This window comes from Dipodomys merriami, unplaced genomic scaffold (genome assembly GCF_024711535.1).
Source record: "Dipodomys merriami isolate MVZ:Mamm:240054 unplaced genomic scaffold, mDipMer1.0.p SCAF_24, whole genome shotgun sequence".
NCBI classification, from domain to species: Eukaryota; Metazoa; Chordata; class Mammalia; order Rodentia; family Heteromyidae; genus Dipodomys; species Dipodomys merriami.
Genome location: NW_027203826.1, coordinates 13,957,644 through 13,984,360, shown reverse-complemented (window position 1 = coordinate 13,984,360; position 26,717 = coordinate 13,957,644). Strand labels below are relative to the sequence as shown.

Here is a 26,717-nt window from a genome sequence, read left to right as displayed (position 1 = left end):
TCTAAGAGTTCATGGAATATCTAAAGCAATGAAAATGTTTCCTTGTAAAGAAGTTCTCTTGAACTGTAGAATGTTATTTTGGAAAGTTGATTGTGTTTTATGTCTCCATTTGCTTAGCTACAAGAAAACTAGACATAGAAACTATTGGCAGCTTGAACTTCCTTGGAGTGTCTAGTTATAACAGTCAATAAAACAGTGCTTCTTGATTCCCCAAGACAAATTCAAGTGAACAGACATCAGGGAAAGAATTGAAATTCCAATTTCAGAACTGCGAGGAAGATGTCTGGATGATGGCATCTGATGAATGTAGTCCTCTTAGCCTTTGCTCGTACTGCTCCTCAAGGGAGGGAAACATTTACCAGAATGATAGCCCATGATGGCAAGCTGTGCCCAAAGGGTAAGAAATACAAGAAACACTTATACAAGAGCTACAAGAAGTAAAACTACTGTTCTGTTAGAAGGGTCTGTTCCAGAAAGTTTAGATTCTCCAAAGCAGATGTGCTCTTTACAGACATCAGCTGTGAAAACTCTGTCATGTATCTCTCTTTCCTTTCTTCTTCATGTGCCTCTTTTTCACTGTTATATGTCTGGTTTTGACAGAAAAATACTTGGTGAGATGGGGTAATGAAAAAATGAGAGAAATCTCAAATCTGCCACAGGTAATCTAGTGTTGCTTGGATGTTGGATGTGTCTCATCTAAGGTATTCCAACATGTGCATCTGTGTTTTATCTCCTGTCTCGTGGCTCTTTTTCTTTCTCTCTCCCTCTTTTTTCTCTCTCTTTCTCTTTGCTCATACAAAGGTTTGAACTCAGGGCCTTGTACTTTATCTGGCTTGCTTGTGCAATTAGAGATCTACAACCTGAGACACACTTCTGGTCCAGCATATAGGTCATTAATTGGAGATGGAGATAATGGACTTTTCTGCCTGGACTGGCTTTGAACCTTGATCATCCAGATCTCAGCCTCTTCAGTAACTACCATTAAAGACATAAGCCACAGGTACCTGGCTCTCATTTTTTAATATGAAAAATATTTTTCCATCATTTATCTGTATAGCAAGCATCAGTGATAGTTGAATTACTTTTACATAATAAAAATGATAGCATTACAATCTCATGAATACTGATTCTAGAATGTTAAACCAAATGTTTAATGTTTAAGCAAATCAATCTGATGCTCATTGAATGGTGAAATGAAGTGTGTATATATATATACATATATATACATATATATTCTTCATTATATATAATATATATATTATATATATATATATTCTTGAAAAATATTTATTCTCCCATTCTCACACAAACAAGTAGACTACAGGTCAAATCTAAAATAAGCAAATGATGATAAAAAAAAAGAGTAACACTTCTTCAGAATTCGGCTTCAGGGCTGACATGATAAACATGGCAGTTAATTAAATAAGCAGGGAAGTCAGAGCTTAGGGCTGGTGGCTTACCCCATAATCCTATTTACTCAATATACTGAGAGAAGAGAAATGGTGTTTTGAAAGCAGCTTGGCAGAAAATTTTTCAAGACTGTATCTCAAAAATAAGCAGCAAAAAACAGGACTAGAGATTTGGCTCAGGTGGTAGAGTGTTAGTTGAGCAAGCATGATGCTCAATAAAACCAATATAAAACCAATAATGCCATATATATATATATATATATATATATATATATACATACATACATATATGTGTCTATAGAGAGACAGACAGACAGACAGATAGACAGACAAAGAGGAGGGGGGAATCAGGAGCAGTGGCTATAATCCCAGCTACTTATGAGTCCGAAGTTGGGGAAATGATGGTTCCGAGCCAGACCAGGCAAAAAATTAGAGAGAATTCATCTGAATTAGTATGCTAGGAGTCATGTGATTTTCGCATGTAATCCCACCCACATGAGAAGCTCAGGTCTTGGTCTGAGACCAGCCCAGGGAAAAAACTTGAGACTTTGTCTGAAAAATAAGGGAAGTAGGCTCAAGTGGTAGAGCATTTGTCTAGCAAGTGTGAGACCCTGAGTTCCAACCTCAGTACCACAGACACACACAAACACACATGCACACAATATTCTTCAGCTTCATTGAGCACTATTGCTAACTGTGCATTTTAATAAAGAATAAATTGGAATACAAAGGGCATTTGTTCACAGAAGGTCCTGCCAGTTGTTCTAGCTATAAATCCATTTCAAGAACCATTAGTCAAGTTATGCATAGATGTTTGGATAGATGCATACAAAACAGAGCAAACATTTACTCCCACAAGCATTATTAAATTATGATCTATTAGGAGTCATTAACATTCAGCAGGCTGGGACACTGGCTTTTGCCAGTCTAATGTGCTAAACAATCAAAAATACTATTCCTGGGGCAATTAATTTCCTGCACATTGATTATTTTGATCTCCTCACTAATAAGTCAGATTAAATAAGTAAAATTAAACTGGCACAGCAAGAGACTGAAGATAAATCCCATCTGTGAGAGTTGCATCTTTGAGAGGTGAATGACCTATCTCAGGTTAGTAGAGGATAACATGAAGCTATTCCAACACTCTAAACCATATCTTGAAAATTCAGCACTGAATGGAAATAATCTTCAGGTCAATATCCTTTCATAAGCACAAATTTAGCAATGAGATTGGATTGTCCAAGCCAACTCACTAATAGTAACAAGCAAAAATAAGACCCATGATTCACCTTAGCATGTGAAAGCTTACATAGATGACCAGCACTCTTGGAACAGTAGCAAATGTAATTTCTACTAATTCATCACATAATACAGCATACTGCATTATGTATACTGTATACAGGCAAAACTGGCATTTTTGCCTGGTTTTGCAGAACTACACATATATCTCCAGTACCACACAAGTGTTCACATACTGTATAAGTGTACATAAATTAACCAAGCATTTTACAGTTGTTCTCTTAGGGTGCTACTGCTGGGTTTTGTCTTTGTATGTTTTAGTGTCCAACAATTCTGACAACACTTTTTAGAGCAGTACTATTAGCAAGAATCTTAACCTAAATCACTTTGTCTAGAAAGCCATGGCATTACCAGGCTTATCTGGGGAGAGAGAGGCTGAAATATTTTGAAAGTGCATCACATCAGCTTTAGAGCTACTTTATCTGGTGAAGCTAAGAGAGGAAGTGCTGTACAGAGTGCCCACCTTCTTAGGGGCATAAGACCTTCTTAGCTCTAAGTCCATTTAGCACTACCTTCATTGCCTTACAGCTCTCTATATCTTACAAAATGTATTTTTCAAGCCTGTTCTTATTTTTTTTCTGTGTGTAATACTAGAAATTGAATTCAGGTTCTCACTGTTTGAATCATGCCTACAGTCCTTGGGCTTTTAGTTTGTTCTTCAGATAAGCTTTGGACCTCCTACTTCAGCCTTCTGAGTAGCAGGGACCATGGGAATGCTGTACCATGCTCAACTTGCTTCTGAGATATCACAATAACTTTGCCTAGGCTAGCCTGGAAAGCCAATTGATTATCCTAGCTTCACTTCTCAAGTAGCTGTGATTATAGGCATGAACCACCACACTTATATGCAGACAAAGGGGAGGAAAGTAGGAACTACAAGCATGTTCCTAAAATATATGAACCCAGTCAAGGACCTATGCTTTACTGGAGCCATTGACAGAAGTTCATCCTGTCATTCCTAGCCTACTGAACTGATGGTAAAATGAATTAGAATAATTTATTTACACTTAATTATTGATATGGGCAAAAGATAACTTTCCATATTCCAGTTTTCTTACTGGAAAATAAGAATTATAAATTATATTTTATTACCTTTAAGTAATTGTATGAAAGGGTTATCATCCAACAAACCAGTTTGAGTACAATGAATCTTTTTTTTAATTGTGAAAATACTGTACGGAGGAGTTACAATTACATGGGCAAGATAATGAGTACATTTCTTATCAAGCATTGTAGCCTCCTCCTTTGTTTCCCCTTCCCATCCCTTCCCATCCTCCCTCCCCCTCCCTCCCCACCCAGTCCTCCTCCCCCCCACCAAAGTTGTAAAGTTCATTTTCGACATAATGACTAGTACAATGAATCTTAATTGATATCATCCTTTCCATCATTCTCCCCCATTCATCCCAACCTAATCCCCTCACCTCAATTTTCCTACCTCCATAGACTATGCATTGAATAACCATAGTATATGCAATGAATATATTCTCCCCCTTCCTCTACTTACTCATCTGTCCCCTTCCCCTTGATCCCACCCATAAATTTCAAATGGCTGTTCCTGGAAGAAAATAAGATTTTTGTAAAAACTGAATAATGGCCATCAATTTTATGGGGTCATTAGTGTGTGTGTGTGTGTGTGTGTGTGTGTGTGTGTGTGTGTGTGTGTGTGTGTGTGTGTGTGTGTGTGTGTGTGTACAAGCACTAGGAAATACTTGTACCTTATGCTTCTCCCATGTTAGGACTGAATGGTGCTCTGACAATAGGCATGTCATGGTCATCACTGATTCTTCTCCCCACTTCCCTGATACTTCTGGGAAATTGCACTGCATATAAAAATCATTCAATAAATATTTGTTAAATTAAATTGAATCATATGCGTAATTAATCTAAGTAAGTATCTTTCGGTAAAATTACTTGAAGGAAACCAGATCTATTCCTAGAGAGCAAACAGATTGTTCTTCAAATAAAACTCTCTCTCTCTCTCTATATATATATGTGTTTGTTTATGTAGACATATATATGTATGTATGTATATATACTAAACATAAATATGTTATGCTAAATGAAATGAGTCTTATTATTATCTTGCAGGTTAAAAGTAAAAAGCATTGGGTATGTGAATTGAATTGGTTAGGATTTATTTAGCTGCAATTGATTTTTAAAAATCCAAAGAACATATATAAGTGATATTTGCATGAGCAGACCAGGCCAGGACTGCGAGGTGACTACAATTATGAGGAACTCAAGGTTAATTCTTTCTGTGCATCTATTCTCATTAATGCTCAGCCTCTACCTCAAGGGAAGGAGATAACATTCCAACCAACTGGATGATGATAGTGAGAGGAAGGGAGCAAAGAATAAAGATAAGAAAGAAAAGGGAGGGGCAGGAAAGGCTTAGAGGAGTGGGGAAAGGAGGGGAGTGAAGGGGAGAGAGGAGAAGAGAGACCAGGAGAGGAAAAGGGAAGGAAAGGAAGAAGATGACCCCTTTCACAATTGGTGTTTTAAGGCTGTCTTACTAAGGCTCCACACCACCTTTACTTGTTTTTTCATTGTCATGAAATAATTTTACATAGGAATTTCATTTCCACATGTCAGTTGATGAGTATAATGCATCATAATTCTTTCCCTTCTCTACCAACCCTGCCCATCCCCTCAAATTTCCTACTTCCACTTTTTTGTGATTCCATTCTCCCACCCTTTCTCTTTCCATTTATCCCCACCCCCACCCTTACCAGAACTCATCCCCTCTGACTTCCCAAGTCCCAGCTTCCTGGTGTTCGTTTCATTAAACTGTTAGTTGTTCAAAGTAGTTTGACCATTGGAAACCTTCCCTTCATGTATCGTACATGTTTCAATTAATACATTTTTGCATACATGTATATAATCCTAGATGTATATACATACATATTTATAATTTAGATCTAATTTTCACACGTGAGGGAAAAAAGAAGCCCTGAGTTCAAGGCCCAGGGCTGGAACAAAGCTAGAGCTAAAGGCGTGGCTCAGTGGTAGAGCTCTTAACCAGTGTATGGAAGGCTCTGCACATTCCATCCTCAGCACTGAATAAAAAGTGTTTAAATAAATCATAAAAAGAAAGGCGAGTGAGGGAAGGGATGGGTAAGGGAGGGGAGGGATGAATAAGAACTCTGAAAGGGGTGCCATTGTTCAAAGTATTTTATATTCATAAACTGCTTTGTTAAGAGGCAATTCCTTTGTACAACTACCTAAATATAATAATAACAATAATAATGCACTTAAATAGACAGTCAGAGGCAAGGAGGAGATAAACCATAGGGAAATGGCAGGATGCCCTCCTCAGAGAAATAAGTTTAATATAAGAGTCTGACTGGGGTACTCCATTAAGGCCAAACTATTTAGCAGAAAAAAACTGGATTTGAGTTTTACTACCATTCATCTGGAGGACATCAATTGTGTTTCAGCCTTATTTTAAATAACCCAGATTTTACATTCTGAAACACAAAAGCTCAGGAGTGTCCTACTGGGAGTCACATGGTCATTACATGGCATATAGTACAGTCATCCAATATTTGATTTTCATTTATGATGTCAGGTTTGATGGTTCCAATATCATTGGGAGGCAAGAATTTCTAGCCCTGTCTATCACGAGGGCTCAAAGATAGACAGTGATTTGTCTAACCTTTCCTTGAGCCAACCTGAGTTCTGGATCTGCGACAAGATCTCAACCTCCATGAAACATGCTGTAAAATTGAAATAATTAACTAGTTATAGATTCTTATATAAAAATGAGACTGTATAATGGAGTTCTAGGATTGAAGGATCTCATTTCTAAGGAAATACTATGCCAGGAGTGAAAATGGCTAGCCCAAATCCTGTCCCCTAGGTCCAGAAGAAAGACCATTTTCCAGATCCTGTAAGTGGAGCCAAGAGCTACATCTACATGGGGGCATATTTCCTGGCTTTTAATGCATTTTTTCTACAATTTATAGCATTTGTATATGACGAGTTAAAGAAAGCTTGAAAATTTCTTTCTCCGAGGTTTTAGCTAAAATTGAAAGTAAATTCATTTTTTTTCTTTTATAAGTATGTATTTTTGTGTTGTTTTCTGTTGATGTAGACAAGCAGTAGGCTCTAGAGCCAGACTGGGTGCTTAGAGCTTCTGTAACTATTACATTTGTAAAATTGCTTTGTAAAATGAAAAGTAGAATGTGTACTTTACATAAACTAAAATGTTCAGTGTAAAAAATGAGTTTCACATGTTGATTCTTCCTCATACTAGTAAGATAGGAAATTATAAAAAAGAAAGAAAGAAGAAGAAAAGAAAGCGGTAGGAGAAGGAAAAAAAAAAAGAAAGCTGGGCACCAAGGGCTCACACCTGTAATCCTAGATATTATGGAGGTTGAGATATGAGGAATGAGGTTTGAAGCCAGCCCAGGAAGAAAAGACTATTATCTCTAATTAACCATTGAAAGCTGGAAGTGGAGCTGTGGCTCAAGTAGTTGAGCACTAGCTGTAAGCAAAAAAAGCTCAAGGACAGTGCTCGGGTCCTGAGTTCAAGCTCTGTAACTGGAACAAAAGAAAATAAATAAATAAATAAATAAATAAATAAATAAATAAATAAATAAATAAATAAATAAAAGAGGTGAAAAATAGAGGAAGGAGAGAGGAAAAGAGGGAGAGAGGGAGGGGGAGGGAGGAAAGGGAGACAGAAAAGAAAAAGAAGGAAGGAAGGAAGCAAGCAAGCAAGCAAGGAAGGGAGGGAGGGAGGGAGGGAAGGAAGGGAGGGAAGGAAGGGAGGGAGGGAGGGAGGGACAAGGACAGGAAGACAAACCCAATAACAATGCTAACATGGTGCTTATTTGTTACCAAGCACTGTGTCAAGACTTTCCTCACTTTTAGCCCAAATTACAGATAAGTCTTAGAGAGACTTGGTAACTTGTCTGTCATATAGCTAGTTAGTAGCAGGGCCAGTATTCAAAGCTACACAATATAGGACAGCAGGAGCTCCTATCTATTTTACAGTCATGGATGCTATCAGCAATCAGTTAGCAGGGATCTCTGAGTGGTGATGAGCACCACTACAACCTCATCAGAAGCAGCAATGGGGAGATGCTTGCCCTTAGCACATCAATAGGTAACAATATTATCCCATCATGAAATTCACCAAATGTTATTTTAATGTTCAATGGAAATAAAAGATCTGAATAATTGCGAGTAATAATAGTTAACTGTTGGGCTACAAGAAAGGATAAAAGCTGTCATGAACTTACGTTAATTGCTAATGAAATTACAATCGCTGAGAGTTCTTTCCTCAGTAGATGCCAAGCTAATAAGTAAACATAAAGCAATTTCAAGTTACCATCTGTAAAGACCTCCTCACTGCTAAAATATAGCTCAGAAGTCTAGACAAGAATAATAAAATTTGTGGCTGGGAAGGTGGCTCAGTGGTAGAGTGCTTGCCTTGCATGCCTGAAGCCCTGGGTTTGATTCCTTAGCACCACATAAGCAAAAAGAAAAAAGCCGGAAGTGGTTGCTGTGGCTCAAGTGGTAGAGTACTAGCCTTGAGCTGAAGAGCTGAGGGACAGTGCCCAGACCCAGAGTTCAGGCCCCACGACCGGACCCCCCCCCCCCCAAAAAAAAAGAATAATAAAATTTGTGTTAGAAATCTAAGGAGTTATATGGTTCTCTGGGCCAAAACCTTTTCTAGGTGATGACAATTCGACTTGCATTTAAAATAAAATTCATAGATTCTCCAAGAATAAACAAATGACCTGTAAACATATGAAAATATGTTCAGACCTTTAGGAAATATGAATCAAACCACCAGGAAGCTATCGTTTCAGACTAGATGATTTTTTATTTGAGAGAGAGAAAGAGAGAGAGAGAGATAAGAAGTCAAAGGAAAGAAGGAAGGAAGGAAGGAAGGAAGGAAGGAAGGAAGGAAGGAAGGAAGGAAGGAAGGAAGGAAGGAAAGAAGGAAAGAAGGAAGGAAGGGAAGGAAAGGAGGAAGGGAGGGAGGGGGGGAGGGAGGGAGGGAGTGAAAAGGAGAGGAAGGGAGGAAGGGAGGGAAAAAGGAGGAATGGAAAAGAAAAAGAATGAGGGGCTGGGAAGGTGGCTCAGTGGTAGAGTGTTTACCTTACATGCATGAGGCCCTGGGTTCGATTCCTCAGCAACACATAAGCAAAAAGGAAAAAAAAAGCCAGAAGTGGTGCTGTGGCTCAAGTGGTAGAGCCCTAGCCTTGAGCTGAAGAGCTGAGGGACAGCGCCCAGGCCCAGAGTTCACCCCCCCCAAAAAAAGAAAAAGAATGAAAAATATTGATGTTGGTGAGATTATGGGGTTACTGGAACACTCATAGGATCCTTCTGGAAATGTAAATACTACAGCCATTATGTAAAACAGTATGGCAGATTCTCCAGTAATTCAACTCATAGGTGGTTGCCAAAAGAACTGAGAGCAGAGATTTGAACAGATATCTGTAATGTCCGCATTCATTGCCGTTTGATTTACAGCAGCCAAAGGGAGAAATAACCCAACTGCCCTTGGATGGATAGATGCATGGATGGATGGATGGATGGATGGATGGATGGAAACAATGTGTGGCACATCTGCAAGGAGAATATTCATCCATCTTCAAAAAAGAATAAATTCTGAACACAATATGGATGGAAACACTAAGTGAAACAGCCATCCACAAAAGGACACATACTATATGTTTTTGCTTATGTGAAGTACCACAGTAGTACCATCATAGAGACAAAGCAGAATGGGTTGCTAAAACCACAGAGAAGACGAATGAGAATTATTGTTAAACAGGTGCGGAGTTTAGAACAGCAGTCGGTGATGGGTGGTGGTGGTGGCTGCACAAATGTGACTGGACTGAATGGGACTGAACTGTAAGGCTTAGAAATAATAAAATGAACATTTTTATGCTATATATATATATATATATTATTCCAATAAAGAGAAAAAGACTAAATAAGCAAAAGGCACATTTATGCAAATAAGAAAAGTTAAAGGCTCATGAACTAAGGCTTATTATTATTATTACCACAGACAAATAGCAATGAAATGCCATTGTATTTACCTTTGAAAGTATCTCAAAAAGTACTGTAACAGGTGCTTAGAAACTGCACCATCACATTCTCATCAGAAGCAGCAATCGAGAGAATTTGCCATTAGCACACCAGTAGGCAAATATATTATCCCATCAAGAAAGTCAACAAATGTTATTCTAATGTTCAACGGCAATAAAAACGCTCTTTAGAAAATGATTGCCCACTTGGATCCACAGGTAACCAAAAACAGAAAAACCCAACATTCTAGTTTCCATTTTGCAGCTGTCTCCATTATCCTGATACTCTTTTTCCTCCAATCCACCTCGGACAAAAGAAACTTGTATACATCTTTATGACAAGGAACCAAAACTACCTCAGGGGAACAGAAGAGCCTACCTTGGCAGATAGATTATTCTCCAGTGAGATCAATTACCTATGATGATGAGGCTGCGCCCTGGAGCAGAAATCATTGTTACACAGGAACCAGATTGTTCTCCCCAAATGATGGTAACAACGTTTCTTGGACCACCCACAGACCCTGAACTGATAAAAATGGTCAGTCAGGCCACATGGTTTCTAAGACTGCTTGCTTATGTGAATCTCTCTCCTCCAGCCCTGTTTGACCTAGTGTAACTACCCCTAATGTTAGATAAGTCAGAGGCACACCTTTGTTCCTATGCCTGCACCGATGTCTGTGCATACACTGTCCTTTCCTTTCCCACATCCTGCCTGTGAGACATGTCATATCTGTTCTTCTTGTTTTACTGCTGAATACATCTCTGTCTCTTGTTCTGTGACTGCCTGAGAATTCTCTTCTGAATTCAGAGACAAGAAACTAACAGCCAAAGTTGAGAAGCCCCATCCCCTTTCTTCTCTCAGGGATCTCCTTGAGACCTTTACCAACTACCAATGAGGTGAATAATTTACATTCTAAGTGACATGTTTTCCAAGATTGTACTTTAAACAATCAACTGGTGGATAGCAAAAAAGGATGTAGAAATGAAGCAAGACTTAGCCACAGTTAATGATTGTTAACACTGTGTGATAGGCACATGGAACTTCTCTGTTATTTTCTCTATTCCTTTTCTGTGCTGTTTAGAATTGTGCTATAATAAAAAAAAATTAAGAACTCCTCATTATATATACACCATATGAAAAATTTTTAAACAAAGCATCAAAAGCAAAGAAGACTAATAATAGTGGTACACATTTGTAATCCTAGTATTCAAGAGGCTGAGCAGGAGAATCATAAATTCAAGGCCAGGGTAAGACAGTCTTACAAAAAAAGAGAAGCTGCATGTCAGTAGTTCATACTGAGACCTTGAGGATCATGATTCAAATCTAGCCTGGGCAGAAAAGTCTGCCGGACTTCATCTTTTATTAACCAGCAAAATGATAGACTAAAGGAATGGCTCAAGCAGTAAGCACATGGACTTGAGTTCAAGTCCCAGAATGGGGCAGGAGGGGGGGGGGACAGAGAATGAGTAAATCTGAAAGGGAAATATCCCTTAAATTCCATCACTTCCAACTTCCATATGTAGGGAAATCCAGGCTCCTCTTCTGACCCTTTATAACCAACAATCACCTACTGAAGAATTCCTACTCATCCAAGTTTGCCATGAATTAGCCACATATTCCTAACTATAACTTGTCATTCCCATCTAACTTTACAGATAAGAATAGTGAGATTCAGGGGTGAATAATAACTTTCATATAAAGTGTACTCAGACCCATTAAGTCTGTGGGGAAACTCTTAAAAGCTCAACAAATACATTTCTCTAATTATAAAAGTCTCACCGTCTCCCTTTTTGCTAGCTAATTTATTGTTGTATTTGCATTATTTAGTTATACAAGAGGGTGCAATTTTATCATGTCTATTTATGGACACAACCCATCTTGATCAGAGTTGCCCCTTCCATCTTTTTCCTCCCTCTCCCCTGCCCCTTCCCAAATCAATCTTCTTTGATCCATTTTCATGAATTATATGAAATATTTTGACTATATTTGCCTTTCTTTACCCTTTCCACACATCAACTCCACTCCAACTACTACCTACACTTTCTAATTTTTTAAAATGTATTATCTCTAAGTAGTTGTGAAAAAGAGTTGCCATTTAACAAATACAATATGTCTTGATCAGTGTTTCCTGTTTCAACATTCTCACCCATCCCTCTCCTATCTACCCTCTCCCTCACTCTTAAGTCCCAGAGACACAAGGGATCCATGTTTTCCCTTATATGTGAATGCTAGATCAAGCTTACAAACTCATAAATAATACATTGGGCAGTATGCAAGCATATAGAAATGTATTAAATGAAATATGGTAGATTCATGGGAGATCTCAAATAGTGTAATTCTTCAGAAAGCCAAAATCAAAATTCAGCAAAATAAAACACCAGGAAACAGGGACCCAAAAGGAATGGGGTGGGGTCAAGAGGAAAGAGCTAGATGAATGAAGAGTAAAGGGAGAAAATGCAGATCAGAATCTGATGTCAGCTGGGCACTGTTGAAGCTACTCAAGAGGCTGAGATCTGAGGATTTCAGTTTGAAGCCAGCCTAGGCAGGAAAGTCTGTGAGACTCTTATCTCCAATTAATCACAGAAAAAGACAGACATGGCATTGTGTGGGTTAAGTGGTAGAGTGCTAGCCTTGAGTAAAAGGAGCTCAGGGACAGTGTCCAGGCCCAGAGTTCAAGCCCCAGGACTGACAAAAAAAAAGTATACCTAATGTTCATTTTTGTTAAAGTGTATGCAAATGTGCAAAGGAGCTTTACCACAGTATCTCACACATACAAATATCATACTTTAGTCAGATTGATTATAATTAATATATGTTCATACATGTGTATGTATATATGCATGTGTATTTGTGCATATTCCTGTATGTGTTAATGTACATTTTTATAATTTTTGGTCATGGCATCTAATTTAAAGAACATTATCTTGACAGATAATGCTTGGGAGATCTGACTGAGAAATGATGGAAAGAAATATTTGCTTTCAGGGCTGGGAAGGTGGCTCAGTGGTAGAGCACTTGCCTTGCATGCATGAAGCCCTGGGTTCGATTCCTCAGCACCACATAAGCAAAAAGTAAAAAGCCGGAAGTGGTGCTGTGGCTCAAGTGGTAGAGCGCTAGCCTTGAGCTGAAGAGCTGAGGGACAGCCCCCATGCCCGAGTTCAGGCCCCTCAACCTGACCACCCCCAAAAAATTTTGCTTTCATGACAAATAAAAATAGCCATTGAAACTCATCTACCTTGAAGTCCTGAGGATTGTTCAGTCCACTTATCAGCCTTTGGCTAATTTCCCCAAGCGCTTATTAAAAATATCAAAAACTGTTAGCCTCAGACGCTCTACTAGGTACGTAGAACTGTAGGCAGGAGCTAGATATAAACATATTTATTTTGTAAGCCAGGTAATAACTACAAAAAAGAATAAATTCCTCTTTCACCAAAGTCTTCCTCTTCAAGGGCATCAATCAATAACCCCCGTGGTAAGTTGACTGGCATCCATCTTCTGTAAACTAAGCTCATTAAAGGCTCAGACAGTGTCTGCATTGTTCACAACTCTTATACATATAGCCACTCAATACCAGTCTAGGCTGAGTGTGTGTGTACTGAATGAATTGAGTTCTGGTGTCCTTCCCATTCACTAATTTATCTAGACAGAAACACAGTAAAGAAGCAAGAGGAGCAGGCATCCATTCATGCTCCTATTCATTCATCTGTGTGTTTATGCAACCACTATTCAGGGACACATATTTTCTGCCGTTGTTAGAGGCACTGTGACACATAAGGGAAAATAGTTGTTTCCATCCTCACAGAGCTCACCAATTCTGGCACTAATTTTTGAGTGACCTCTGGTAATCACAGTCTGAATGAGTCAGATTTCATCTTTCTTATTAGAAAAATAGAATGCTAGCTGAGTATGAAGTTACATGCCACGGCGCTCAGAGGATAAGCAAAAGAACTGGAATTTTATGCAAGCCCAGGCTATGTAGTAAGACACTGCTGCTCATAACACACATGCAACATTATTTTAAGGAAAACAGATTCTACACATAAAGAGCTTGGTAAGCACTCAGTAGTTAACCATAAACTGAAAGTCCAAAAACAAAATGCTAAGGACCAAGTTTAGGACAAGTGACAATAGCATTGATCCTCAGAGGAAGTGAACCTAGAAAATAACAATCATGTTATTCTTTATGGCTGGGATGTAACTCAGACAGAGAGAGTACTTGTTTAGTATGTGAGATGTATGATGCTCAGTCCCAGCACCACAACAGAGAATATTTATTGTGTATTAATAGCATTAGAAATAATTATTACCTTAAGTATAAAGGCTAAAATTTTTCTATACTTTTCTCAACTAAAGAAACACTTTCTATTGAACCGGTCTCACTGACATAAAGAGCTTTGCATGTCCCATGAAGGTTATAATTGTGTGGGCTCATAAATGACACACAGTCTTCTTACAAGAAAATGGAGAGAGGTTAAGAAACTTGCTCTCACTGGGTGCACACTTGTAGTCCTAGATACCAGGGAACCCAAGATAGGATGGTGGTACAAGCTAGCCCAGGTAGAAAAGTCCATGAGACTCATGACCAGGCCTCCACAGAGGGACTAAACAATATGGCAAATACCTGTGATCCATCACTGGCAAGAACACTAAAGTAGGCAGATGAAGGCTCAGGCATGCAAACAGGAAGTGAGTCCCTATCGTAAATATGAGGGAAAATGAGGCTATGTAATAGCACACCAGCCTGCAAGTGCAAGGCTATGAGTTCAAAACCCAGACTCAGCAAAAAAGAGAGAAGAAAGATGGAAAAGGAGAGGGGATGGAAATGGGGGGGAGAGAGAGAGAGAAAGAGAGAGAGAGAGAGAGAGAGAGAGAGAGAGAGAGAGAGAGAGAGAGAGAGAGAGAGAGAGAGAGAGAATTTACCAGAACTTATATAACTAGTTGGGTAGGGTCAAAAACTGCAACTAGCTCTTCTGACTTGGTTTTATGCCATTTCATCATTATTACCACTGCAAAGGTTACAGCTTGCCTTTGAAAGTTTTGAGACATTTAGGAATTGGGGATTTAGCTCAGTGAAAGAGCAAACCCCAAGTTTTTTCCTCAGTTCTGCAAAATAAAAGAGAAAAAAATGTTTTCCCTATTTTAAAAAAATAGAGAAAAAAAGCAAGAAGGTGGAGGTGGTTTAAAAAAAAAAAACCACCTGATTCCTTCATACTCCATACTCCAATTTTAAATTCTCAAAAAATGACTCCAATCACGTTAAATCTCTGTTAAACAGAAGCTTTGTGTTTTCTCCATCTTCTCAGAGTCAGTCCGTATGGTGTAGGTCTAAGATACGATAACACAGATCCTAGCTAAGATACTCATCAGCAAGTCACAGCACGTCCTGTAGGGTCTCAGCATGGTGGAGACTTTTACTGATAGACTATAGGAAGACCATACCTTGTTTAGACAACTATAAATTTCAACAATACAAAAACTGAGCAGATGACTGATATCATGTATTCTAGTATATCTTAAACCCTTACCTTATTTAAAATTCATCATGAAAGTGTCACCCCCTGGAAATGGCAGGTGATGCTCCTAGCTTGTCTCGGAGAACATGTCAGGATATATGGTGCCCAAAAAACAACAACCTGAGTTCCAAAGGGTTCTTATAAACTACTTGACTGGAGAGGAAACAATAATACAATGCTCTTGGTACTCCCATCTGTGCCCCAACTGAAGGTTTAAATATATACCTTTTCTGTGTACAGAAATGGTAGGACAAAGGGCTTCTTTTAAATCCTATTTTCATTGCAGTCTTTCAAAAAATTGCTTTTAAGCCTTTGTTTTTTGTTTGTTCATTTTTGTATTTTTGTACTAGAACTGGGGCTGGCACTCAGGGTCTTGATGCTGTCCCTTAGCTTTTTCACTCAAGTCTAGCCTTCTATTGCCCATGGTTCCACTTTTTTTTCTCTGTACCAACAAATATAACCACATATCATACTTCATCTTGCACATACAAAGTATTTGATAGATTTTATCAAATGAGTAGTTATAATATATCATTATCAGCCATAATAGCTGGCTTTAAAATTGAAGTCCTAGGGCTGGGAAGGTGGCTCAGTGGTAGAGCGCTTGCCTTGCATGCCTGAGGCCCTAGGTTCGATTCCTCAGCACCACATAAGCAAAAAGAAAAAAGCCGGAATTGGTGCTGTGGCTCAAGTGGTAGAGCGCTAGCCTTGAGCTGAAGAGCTGAGGGACAGCGCCCAGGCCCAGAGTTCAGGCCCCATGACCGGACCAAAAAAAAAAAAATTGAAGTCCTAATATGTGTTAAATTCTATTCAAGAAAATTTCCCTTAGTTATTTCATTTTATCATTAAACATGCCATGAAAAATACCTCTTTATTTTTCATCAACTCACAGACAAAAGAAATGAAGTGAAAGGAAGGAGTTAGCAGTTCTGCCACTAAAGAGTGACAGAGCTGAATTAAAACCAAGACTTCCTTCTCTCAGTGTACAAGGCTCTCCCACTTCAGCACGCTGTCCCTTTAAGAAAACTCTCAACTTCTTCACCACCACAAAGACTGAAAATAAGAAAGATTTCCTATTTCTTCTTAAGGTCTCAGCAAACAGCACAACATTGGTTTTCGTATGCTTTCTCTAGAAGAGAGAATAATAATTTGTGTTTCCAGATAGGTCACTTTGTCTAAATATGCTCTAGTCTCCATCATGTGAGAAATACCAGTGGAGCAGAAGTCAAGCTGATGATTGTCTATAAGAGTTCACATCTATAACCTCGGCCAGTTAGGAGGCTGAGGTCTGAGGATTGCTGCTTGATATTAGATAAGCAGAAAAGTCCACCAACTATCTCCAATTGACCAGCAAAAAAGCCAGAAATGGAAGTGTGACTCAAGTGGTAGAATTCAGCCTTCAGTGAAAAATCCAAGCAAGAGCTTGTAGACCTAAATTCAAGCCCCAATACCAATTTTTTTTAAAAAGAAGTAAAGAGAAAAGAGTTCTCAAGGGGTAACATTGATCAAGATGTATTGTATCCAGAAATTCACATGTTGAACTGAAACCCCTTTGTACAACTAAGAACAATATATATATATATATATATATATATATGCATATATATATAGTAAAGATACTGTTCAGAGGTGTTACAGTTACATGAGCAAGGTAATGAGTCCATTTCCTATGGAGCATTGTTAACCCCTCCTTTGTTTTTCCCCTACCATCCCTTTCCTCCCCACCTCCCCAACTCCTCCCTCCCCCCCCCAGAAAGTTGTAAAATTCGTTTTCAACATAGTATCTTGCACATCTCAATGTTAAAATTGGTCATCCTGTATCCTTATTTCAGCATTTTGTTATTCCTCTTCCCCTCCCCAAATTAGAAAAATGTATATAAAAGATGCATGACATCAGAATCAAATAGAGTGACAACAGGGGTTATAGCATGGGAGAAGAACATACAAACAAACAAAAAAAAAACTAAGGATAATTTTTTAAGGAGTTCTGTTATTCTTCAACTCTCATCAATTGAGTGAGTTATAAGATAAAGGAATTTAAAAAGAAAGCTAACTTCTCAGCTGACCTGGGTAAATGACAGAAAGAAATGGCAAGGGGAAAAAAAAGCCAAGGTTCTTGTCCTAAGGAACTGACCAACCATACTGTCATTTATAATTATTCTATAATTAGGTTGATATTTTGTTGACTAATTCTATAATTAGGTTGATATTTTGTTGGCCAGTGGTCTTTGGAACCCTGACATTCATGAATAAGAAGTACAGGCTAATTTTTTTAGGTGGTTTATTCTACAGTCCTATTTTCAAGGAGACTTAACATTTACTAGGTCACTAAATTGTCCAAATCTGAAATCTTTCCATTTTTTCCCTACAATGATGATCTCTCACCCACATCAACTAAAAATATCATGATTCCCATCACAGCAAAGAACCACAGAGCTGTTAGAAGGCAATAAAATCCCTGGATAGCTTCTCTCAGGATGTCTGTACTTTCCTCTGATCAATTAGATTCAGAGAAATTGGAAATGGGATACAGAAGAAATAAAATTCAAGCCACAAATGCTTATCTTAATCCCATCAATAGCACTGGCAAGCAACAACTGGTGAGGGAAGAGTTCAACTATGAACACAAGTTAATTATTATCTAAAATTCATCATGAGTGTGTCACCCACTGGAAATGTCAGATGATGCCCCTAGCTTGTCTCAGAGAACATGCCAGGATGTGTGGTGTCCAGATAGGCAACAGTCTGGGTTCTGAAATATTCTTACGAACTATTGAATTGGAGGGGAAACAATAAGACAATGCTCTCGGTGCCTCCTCCTACCCATGCTCCAACTGAAGCTTTAAATACATAGCTTTTTGTGCACAGAAATGGTGGGACAAAGGGTGAACTACTTCAGCAGTGATACTTACTAGACACTATGTTGAAAATAAACTATACAACTTGTGGGGGTAGGTGGTCAGGAGGGGAAAAGTATTAGGAGAAAATGAGGGAAGAGGTGACGTTAAAAAGACATGTACTCATCACCCGACTTATGTAACTATAACTCATCTATATATTACCTTTGCAATAAATCAATTAATACTTGCCTTTCATGAGCATCTATTTACAATCTTCTTGCCTTTCATAATTGGTCTTTGTCTTTTTGCCACATACAAATATTCTCTACTCTACTAATATGTATAAAGCTGGACAGATTAAGATAAGAACTATAATTAATTAATTAATTAATTAAAGATAGTCCAGTGTGATGGCATAAACCCATTAACCCAGCTACTCAGGAAACTGAGATAAGAAGATTGGTAGTTCCAGATTAGCTCAAGTAAAAATGTTTATGAGACTCCATCTCAACAGCAAAAGCTGTTTGTGATAGTGCATTCCTGCATCCTAACTACAAAAGGAAGCATAAATAGTAGAATGTCAGTCCTGGACAGCCTAGGCAAAAAATAAGACATCTGGAAAAAATCATCTTAAATGAAGTAAGCCAGACCCAAAGAAATATAGGTCCCATGGTTTCCCTTATTGGCAATAATTAATATATGTCTAGGATAATGTTATCAGATGAGCAAAAAAGCTCAAAAGCTATGTACATATGACCAAATAAGATGATGCTAAGTAAAATGAACCCCAAGATCTGAACACAAAACGTCTTTCTTTATTGTTGTTGTTGTTGTTTTTAATGTACTATGTGATTTTTTTTGTTTCCTTTGTATGTTCTTCCCCTTATGGTATAACCCCTGTTGTTACTGTACTTGATTTTGGTACCTTGCATCTTGAATATACATTTGTCTAATTGGAGGAGGGGAAGAGGAATCAGAAAATGTTAAAACAAGGACACAGGATGACCCATTGCAACAATGATATCCACAAGACAGTGTATTGGAAATGAACTTTTCAACTTCAGGGATGAGGAGGAGTGAGGGCGGTGTGAAAGGGAAGGGATAGTGGGAGAACAAAGGAGGGGCTAACACAACTTGACAAGGAAGGTACTCATGACCTTACTCCTGTAACTGTAACCCCTCTGTACAGCATCTTTACAATAAAATAGAATTTTATAAAGAAGAACCTTAAAATAAATAAATAAATAAAATAATGGGAGGGGGAAAAGCCTGAGGGATTGGCTCAAGTGGTAAAGCATCTACTTAGCAAGTGCAAGACCATGAGTTCAACCCCCCCCCCCATTTGGAGTAGTCTCTTCCCTACAAAGTAAGCTAGTGCCATGTCACAAGAACATACTACCAAATTATGTGAGAGCTGTGCAGAGCAAGACTCAAGGAAGGCTGGAGCCTTTCTTCCTCTCCCAAAGACATTGCCCGTAGAAAAAAGAAATGTTGTTCTTTTATTTTACAAGTAAAATCAAGAGTATTCTAGTGAACTTTTATATCATTACCCTGAGTTCTGGTTTGATTAAAAAAGAAAAGAAATCCAATAGAAAGCAATACAGACAATGAAGTGAGAGAAGGGTAGAAGAGAGTGGGGGTAGAGGAAAGCACAGGACAGAGCAGAAGCAGTGTGGACTTGATAGGTTTGCTGCTTCCAAAAGCAGTCATTCCAGTCAGATAATAAATGAGGAAACTGTACAGTCTCTTTCCTGACAGGTGGAACATAAATACTTGCTGCCATCGTATCAAAAATTATTGGATATTTGGAGCATTCTTGCTAGTGAGACACCAGCATTACAGACAATTTGAATTACTGGCCCCAAGGTGCCCTAGAATTTTGTTTTTCTAACACAAGCGTGTCAGCTGCGGGACACAAGTGATGTATGCTGTCTACTGGGTAGCTCGCTGGCCAGACACCAAACTCCAAGTGTGCCTCCTTGTACTCTTGGTTCTAGCTTGCCTGTTCTTTGCACAGAGTACTGGCCACCAATATAGATTTCCTCCAAAACAGACCAAAACTAAAAGTACTGCTAAATATCCATCAGCCCCAAACCAAACCCAACTCTGATGTGACACCTCTACAGATCTGTCAGGCAGCTTCGTTTGTATCTGAGCCCAGTTAAAACTGACTGGATCTTAAGGAAATCAATTATTTCTAGCTTCCGTCTAGTTAAAGCATGTCTGAGGGAAGCCTCGGGAGTTTCAAAGAAAAGGCATCACATTATGAACTTTTAACGATATCTTCAGATACATTAAAAAAAACACTCTAATGAGCTGATCATGAAAAAGGCAGCACTATAACTCAAAGAATTGGTAAGGTAAATATTCCAATCATAAGGAGTTTTAAAATGTGCCTCATACATAAAATGAACTCTTTAGAGACTTCCACTGAACCAAAAAGCTACCAGCAAGCATCTGAGACTGAATTGCAGATACCAGCACTAATCTCAAACAGCACATGTGTGGAATGAAGCCTTCATAATGGTGGCTTGCACTCCTCTACTGTGCAGTTCTTCTCCATAAAATCACCATGGAGTGCCAGGCCCTGTTGGTGACTCACACTTGTAATCCTAACTGCTAAGGAGTTTGAGTTCTCGGGACCATAGTTCAAAGCCTGGTCCTTTTCAGCCAGGCCGAAAAGTCCCCATGAGACTCTAATACCCAATTAACCATCAGAAAATGGGGAGTGATGCTGTGGCTCAAACTGATAGAATACTAGCCTTGAGCAAAAGAGCTCAGGGACAGCGCCCAGGCCCTGAGTTCAAGCCTTAACACTAACAAAAAAAATAAAAATTTAAAAAATAAAAAATGAAATCATCATGAACATTTCCATAGGATAAATAGGTCTTTGTAGTTTTCCATTATTTGGAGCAATTTTTCTACAATTCACATCCGGGTAACCCTGATGAAAAAAGTCATCAGACAAACGAGAAAAGATGCATCCAAGCTTTGTTGTGGGTCTGTGTGTGTGTGTGTGTGTGTGTGTGTGTGTGTGTGTGTGTGTGTGTGTGTGTGTGTGTGTGTGTGTGTGTGTGTGTCCTTTACCTTGATTGCCATTCACTGGGTCCTACTTCAAGAGTCATTCACAGCTTAGGAAGACAGAATGCCACATCACATGCATATTTTAAACGTGGGACCAAATTTTGAGTAATAAGGTAGCAGAGGTGGCATGAAGGAAGGGAAGAGAAGGAAATGGTAGAATACCTTGCATGCTGCCAGATCAGAACGCTTTCAAGAATGGCCTTCAACACAGTAGCAGAAGTGGAAAATTGGCCTGAGTCAATAAAACAGCAATTCTCTACCATTCTCTCCACTGTCAGTGAGCAATGCCCTGTTAGGACTAAAGATCTTTTGTAAGCCTTTCCTTGACTTCCTGATTAATAAGCATTGTATTACAGTGCTTATTCTTTCATGAAAGTAAAGCAGTTGAAATATCCCAGTACTCAAGCTTAATTAATCTACACCCTTCTTCAATTACTTCACTTTTTTCACACTAAAATTGAGCTGTCTTTAGCATATATTATCTTACTAACATAAGAAACAGAGACAAACAGAAACATAAATTTCATGATATCCTATTGAATATGCATGCAGACATAGACTGTGTTCCATAATAGCTAGCAGAAAACTGTTTCTTTATGAACTATCTGGATTTTATTTATAAATTGTTATTTATTTATTGCACCAAAATTGAAACATAGAAGCACATGCTTAGAAAATGAAAGAATGGACTGGTAACCCATATTAAGCGTTATGAGCAAATTTACAGAACTGAGTTTTTTCCCAATAGTAGTTTATCTGGAATTTTTTTCTAAAAAGTGAATTATATGTGTCATTAGCCCTGGATAAAGAACTAACAATAAAAGAAAAATCAGATGAGTATCACAAGTATAACCAATAATAGTGTTTTTTTTTAAAAATGAAATATTTTCTTCTCAGTATCATCCCACTCTGCTAAAATTAGACAAATTAACAATTTCAAGCCATATTTAATTTATAAAGTAAGTGGAAAATTCACAATATGAGGCTCAGGTACACTAATAACTGTTTCTGAAACCTCAATCTTCTTATTGTACTTGTTCTCATTAGCATTGTCTAAATCAGATGCATTGGTTAACATCATATTGTTTCCAGTCAAGGTAATTTATTAATTGTCCAATCAACTGAACCTCAATCTTTTATAAGCAACTAGGGAGAAAATATAGTTATTTGACTTAATATTCCATCCAGAAACCCAACTCTCCACATTATATGAATTCACACAATAGAATTTTAAATCCTCATTTTTTTTGGTGGGGGGTCCGGTCGTGGGGCCTGAACTCTGGGCCTGGGCGCTGTCCCTCAGCTCTTCAGCTCAAGGCTAGCACTCTACCACTTGCGCCACAGCGCCACTTCCAGCTTTTTTCTTTTTGCTTATGTGGTGCTGAGGAATCGAACCCAGGGCCTCGGGCATGCAAGGCAAGCGCTCTACCACTGAGCCACCTTCCCAGCCTAATCCTCATATTTTATGTGGTACAAGATTCAGAGACATTCCAAACAATAGAAAATATAACATTTTAAAGTGCCTGACTGTTACCAACTTTTTCCTCACAAGCAACTTTATATAGAGAAAGCAAGTGCGCAGCTATTTTAATCAATGTAGAAAAAGAACAGTAATAATTTAGGCACATGTGGATTATTTCCTTGATTTACCTATTTGGATAAAAACATTCAGTCAATCTCTAATTTGTCTCTCCCATCACACTGTATAGACACCAGGTAACTGAATTCATAGATACAGAAAAAAGCTCTACCTAAATAAGGCAACTTCCAGACTGTTCCAGAATGCTGAACATCTCATTGAAGCAGTAATAATATACTCAGTTACACACAGTCACCATTACCCTTAGCGATACCAAGCCACATAGTAACTCATTTCATGCAGATCAACATAGTGCTGCAGCCTTACTTCTTCATTCATAATCGGTTAACACCTTAACTTGAACCCCAAATGCAAACTCATTCTGAACTCTTTAATGGGCTCACTCCAACCACAACCTTAATCAGTGAGTTAAAGGCTATGAGTGAGGTAACATCAGTGGAACCAAGGTTTGATTTCCTTTTTACCCATGTCAGTTTTCCACTAATTAAAGAAGAAGCCCAGTATAGTGATTCATGCCTACAATCCCAGCACTGGACTGAAACAGGAGGACTACAAGTTCATGACCACTGTGACCTACATAGTAGGACCCTGAAACAAAGAAAAAAGTGAGGGGGGAGGAAAGAAACAGAAGGAGAAAAAAGAAGAAAGCTGAGCCAATAAGCATTCCAGATAATATGCTGAAGAAATAAAATCCTCCCTTTCAGTGGTGGCTCACACATGTATTCCTTGCTACTCAAGAAACTAAGATTTGGAGGAACTCAGTTCAAAGCCATCCAGGCAGGGGAGGCTGCACGATTCTTATCTCTAATTAACCAGCAAAAAAAAGCTGGGTTGAAAATATGGCTCAAGTGATGAAGCACCAGCAGTGAGCAAGAAAAACAAGAGAGGGTACGAGTTCCCGAGTTCAAGTCCTGGCACCAGCCCCTCACACCAGTGAAAGAAAAGGAAAACAAAGCAAAGAGAAATAACCCTAGTATAAAACACAACAGAATACAGCTGGTACATTACATAAAAAACTGCATCCTTAATTTTAGTAAGATTGTTGATTATAACCATAGTGAAGTTACCTAAGCAACCGCTCTGAATCACTTACAATATCCAAATGCATCCTTGTTATGGTGGCTCAGTGTCTACAAGTTTGTTGCTAACAGCATTATGAATAGATATACAAAGCTAGCAGATCTGTTTGGGAGGATGAAAAAGATCCCCTGAAATATACTGATCCGACTAATTCTAGTAAGAATGTAGATCCCTCCTAGCAAAATATACAAACAATACACATTTAAAAATAATTAAGGCGAAGGCACAAACCTAGAAATGGGAGTGAAAAATCATTAAACAATATTCATTCACACCTTCACTTATGCCAGCGAGCTGCAAAGTAGTCTATTTTTATTTCTAAAATGTGATACACTTATGTAATTATTATAACCTACATGTTTAGGAGGAGAATTAGAAAAGGCTTCTTACAATTGTGACAGATGCTATTCATTCATGTGTAACAAAATAAATACATTGAATAACCAAACGTGGTGCAATAGCTCAGGCCTGATTAACTTAGGTGAAAATTAGTAAGCAATGGGCCCGGCCTCATTTACTTCTTTGGGTTTCTACAGGTATGTGCTACTTGGGAATGTCAGGTGATCTTCAGGCATAGCATGCCATCACTGGTGTGCTGGGAATCCACAGGCCACAACTTGGATAGATATTCTAGTCTAGGAAGAAAAACATTAGAGAAAACCAGGAGTTCCCTGGGGAGGGGCGGGGGTCTTACCTTTCTGTACACCAGCATGTTTGGTGATTCATCTGCCACCCCGTTGCTGGTCTGCCCATAATTATTCCCCTGGGCCATGTCACCCAAAACGCAGTTGGCGCTCAGATACAGGAATTACCAGACTGCCCTGCAAAGGGTTAGAGACTCCAGTGAGATCCCAGTGGAAGAGCCCGGGAGGATGATCCCTGACTTTTTTTTTTCCTAGTTAGAGCGCTCACTCCACAAGGAAGAGCTAACAAGCTGGGTCTTGGCTGGAGGAAGTGGCACTGGACATATATTTAGAAAAGGGTTTACACCTCCAGTACCTCTGGGAACGCTGTAAGACATTATTCCACTCTTCCAGTTAGACATGGTCACTTGGCTGTTTAGTACTGTGTGTATTGACCATCCTCGTTTGAAAAAGTGTTACTCAACTTAAAAAAAAAACAGAAACAAAAACAAAAACAGGGCTACCTGTTCTATTGCAGAGTTCCCCAGACTAGCGTCTCCACTTGCTGTTTTCCCAAAAAGGCAGAAAAGAAGAGCAGCCAGGGGCAGCACCCTGTTTCCAAGTAGCCCTCTCAAGTCCCTCCTGGCCCGCGCATCAGAGAGGCCCAATCCCCACACCTGTCAGTCCCCAGCACCTGTGCTTCCTGTCTAGTCCCCTGGGTCTCCCCTTCACAGCCAGGGCACCCACTGAACCTTTCTCCCCGCCTGCATGGCCAGCCACTGCTCCTCTCCTTTCACCTCCCTGCCCTGGGTCAACCAGGGTGTAATCCTGCCGGGTCTTTGCCGGGAAAGAATACATTGCAGCCATGAGAACTGCTGGGAGAGCAATCACCTCCATCGTCACCGACAGAAAGCTAACTGCACGAGCCCCAAAGTCACCAGTCAAAGATGGGGAAGCCGGCGAGCGCCGGATCCCCTCGCTGGGCTCCGGTGGCAGCAGCAAATGGCAGGCAGCGTGTGCCCCGCGCGGCGAGGCGCTGCCGGCGCCCGGCAGCAGTTTCAGCACCGTGGACCGCGGTGTGCGCGCTGCACCCCAGCCCAGCCCAACCCAGCCCCGGCGCTCGGCTCCGGGGACGGCCGCCCGCCACCAAGGACGCTCCCGCGGCGCTCCGCCCGGGCTGGGCGCGGGCCGGGGGCCAGGAGGACGCGGGGTGGCGCCGCCTCCTCCCCTCCCGCCTCCTCTATTTACCTTCTCGGCCAAGGTCACGGCCCCGCGGCGTCTCCCCTCCCGGGCGGGCTGGGTGCAGGAGCTGTCAGCTGGCAGCGAGCGGAGCAGGGAAGCCAGGCAGCTTCATCACACTCGGCGGATGCGGACGCCGAGCCAACCCCTGCTCCCGCCGCCCAGGCGACCGCTACCCTCGCCGCCGCCGCCCGTGCACAGGCGGCTCCGGCAGCCGCCGCTCGCGCGCGCTCCCCCCGGCCGCCTCGCTGGCTCACTCCCTCCTCCGCGGCTGCTCCTCCCGGGAACTGAGACCAGCCGAGAGCGCGCGGGAGTCGAGACGCCCGGGCTCGTGCGCGCGACTGGGAGGAGGGAGGAGGCGACAGTCACGTGGCACAGGGGCGTCCGAAGGTGATGGCTCGGATGGGCTGGCTCAGCCACCGCCACACCCCCGGGCCTCGCTGGCCTCCTGGCCTCTACCCCTTAGGAGTGGAGGCCCTGCCCCCACCTGGGCGGCCAGCCCAAACTCCCACATACCCTGCCGTCTGTGCTGCAGGACTGGAAATCTGAGCTTCCAGCCCTAAAGTAGGGAAGTGGTTGGTAATGGATTGGTGGGTGGGTGGGTGGATGGGTGTGTGGATGGATGGATGGATGGATGGATGGATGGATGGATGGATGGATGGATGGATGGATGGTGCATGGATGATGGATGGGTGGGGAATGGATGGAGTATGAATGGATGGATGGAGGATGGGATAATGAATAGATGGATGGGTGGGTCGGTGGAGAATGGATGAAGAATGGACGGATAGACAGATAAATGGGGAATGGATGTGTGTGTGTGTGTGTGTGTGTGTGTGTGTGTGAATAATGGATGGGCAAGTGGGGAATAGAGGATGGATGGACAATGGATGGGTGGGTGAGTAAGTAGGGGATGGATGGAGGATGGATGGGTAGGTGGGAGCGATGGATGAAGACTGGATGGAGGGATGGATAGATGG

At 40.3% G+C, this 26,717-nt stretch overlaps 1 protein-coding gene across 4 annotated transcripts in view; it reads right to left on the bottom strand.

Annotated features, from left to right (window-relative positions):
* Positions 1-25,994, bottom strand: part of Rgs7 (regulator of G protein signaling 7) — a 439,988-nt gene extending 413,994 nt beyond the window's left edge. For all 4 annotated transcript variants that reach the window (XM_070034266.1, XM_070034268.1, XM_070034269.1 and 1 more), the window contains exons 1-2: positions 25,747-25,994; positions 24,570-24,696 (exon numbers count right to left, since the gene is read on the bottom strand). In XM_070034266.1, the coding sequence (XP_069890367.1) occupies positions 24,570-24,647 (78 nt within the window). In that variant the 5' untranslated portion in view covers positions 24,648-24,696; positions 25,747-25,994. The remainder of the gene's footprint in view (positions 1-24,569; positions 24,697-25,746) is intronic.
* Positions 25,995-26,717: the final 723 nt, after the last annotated feature.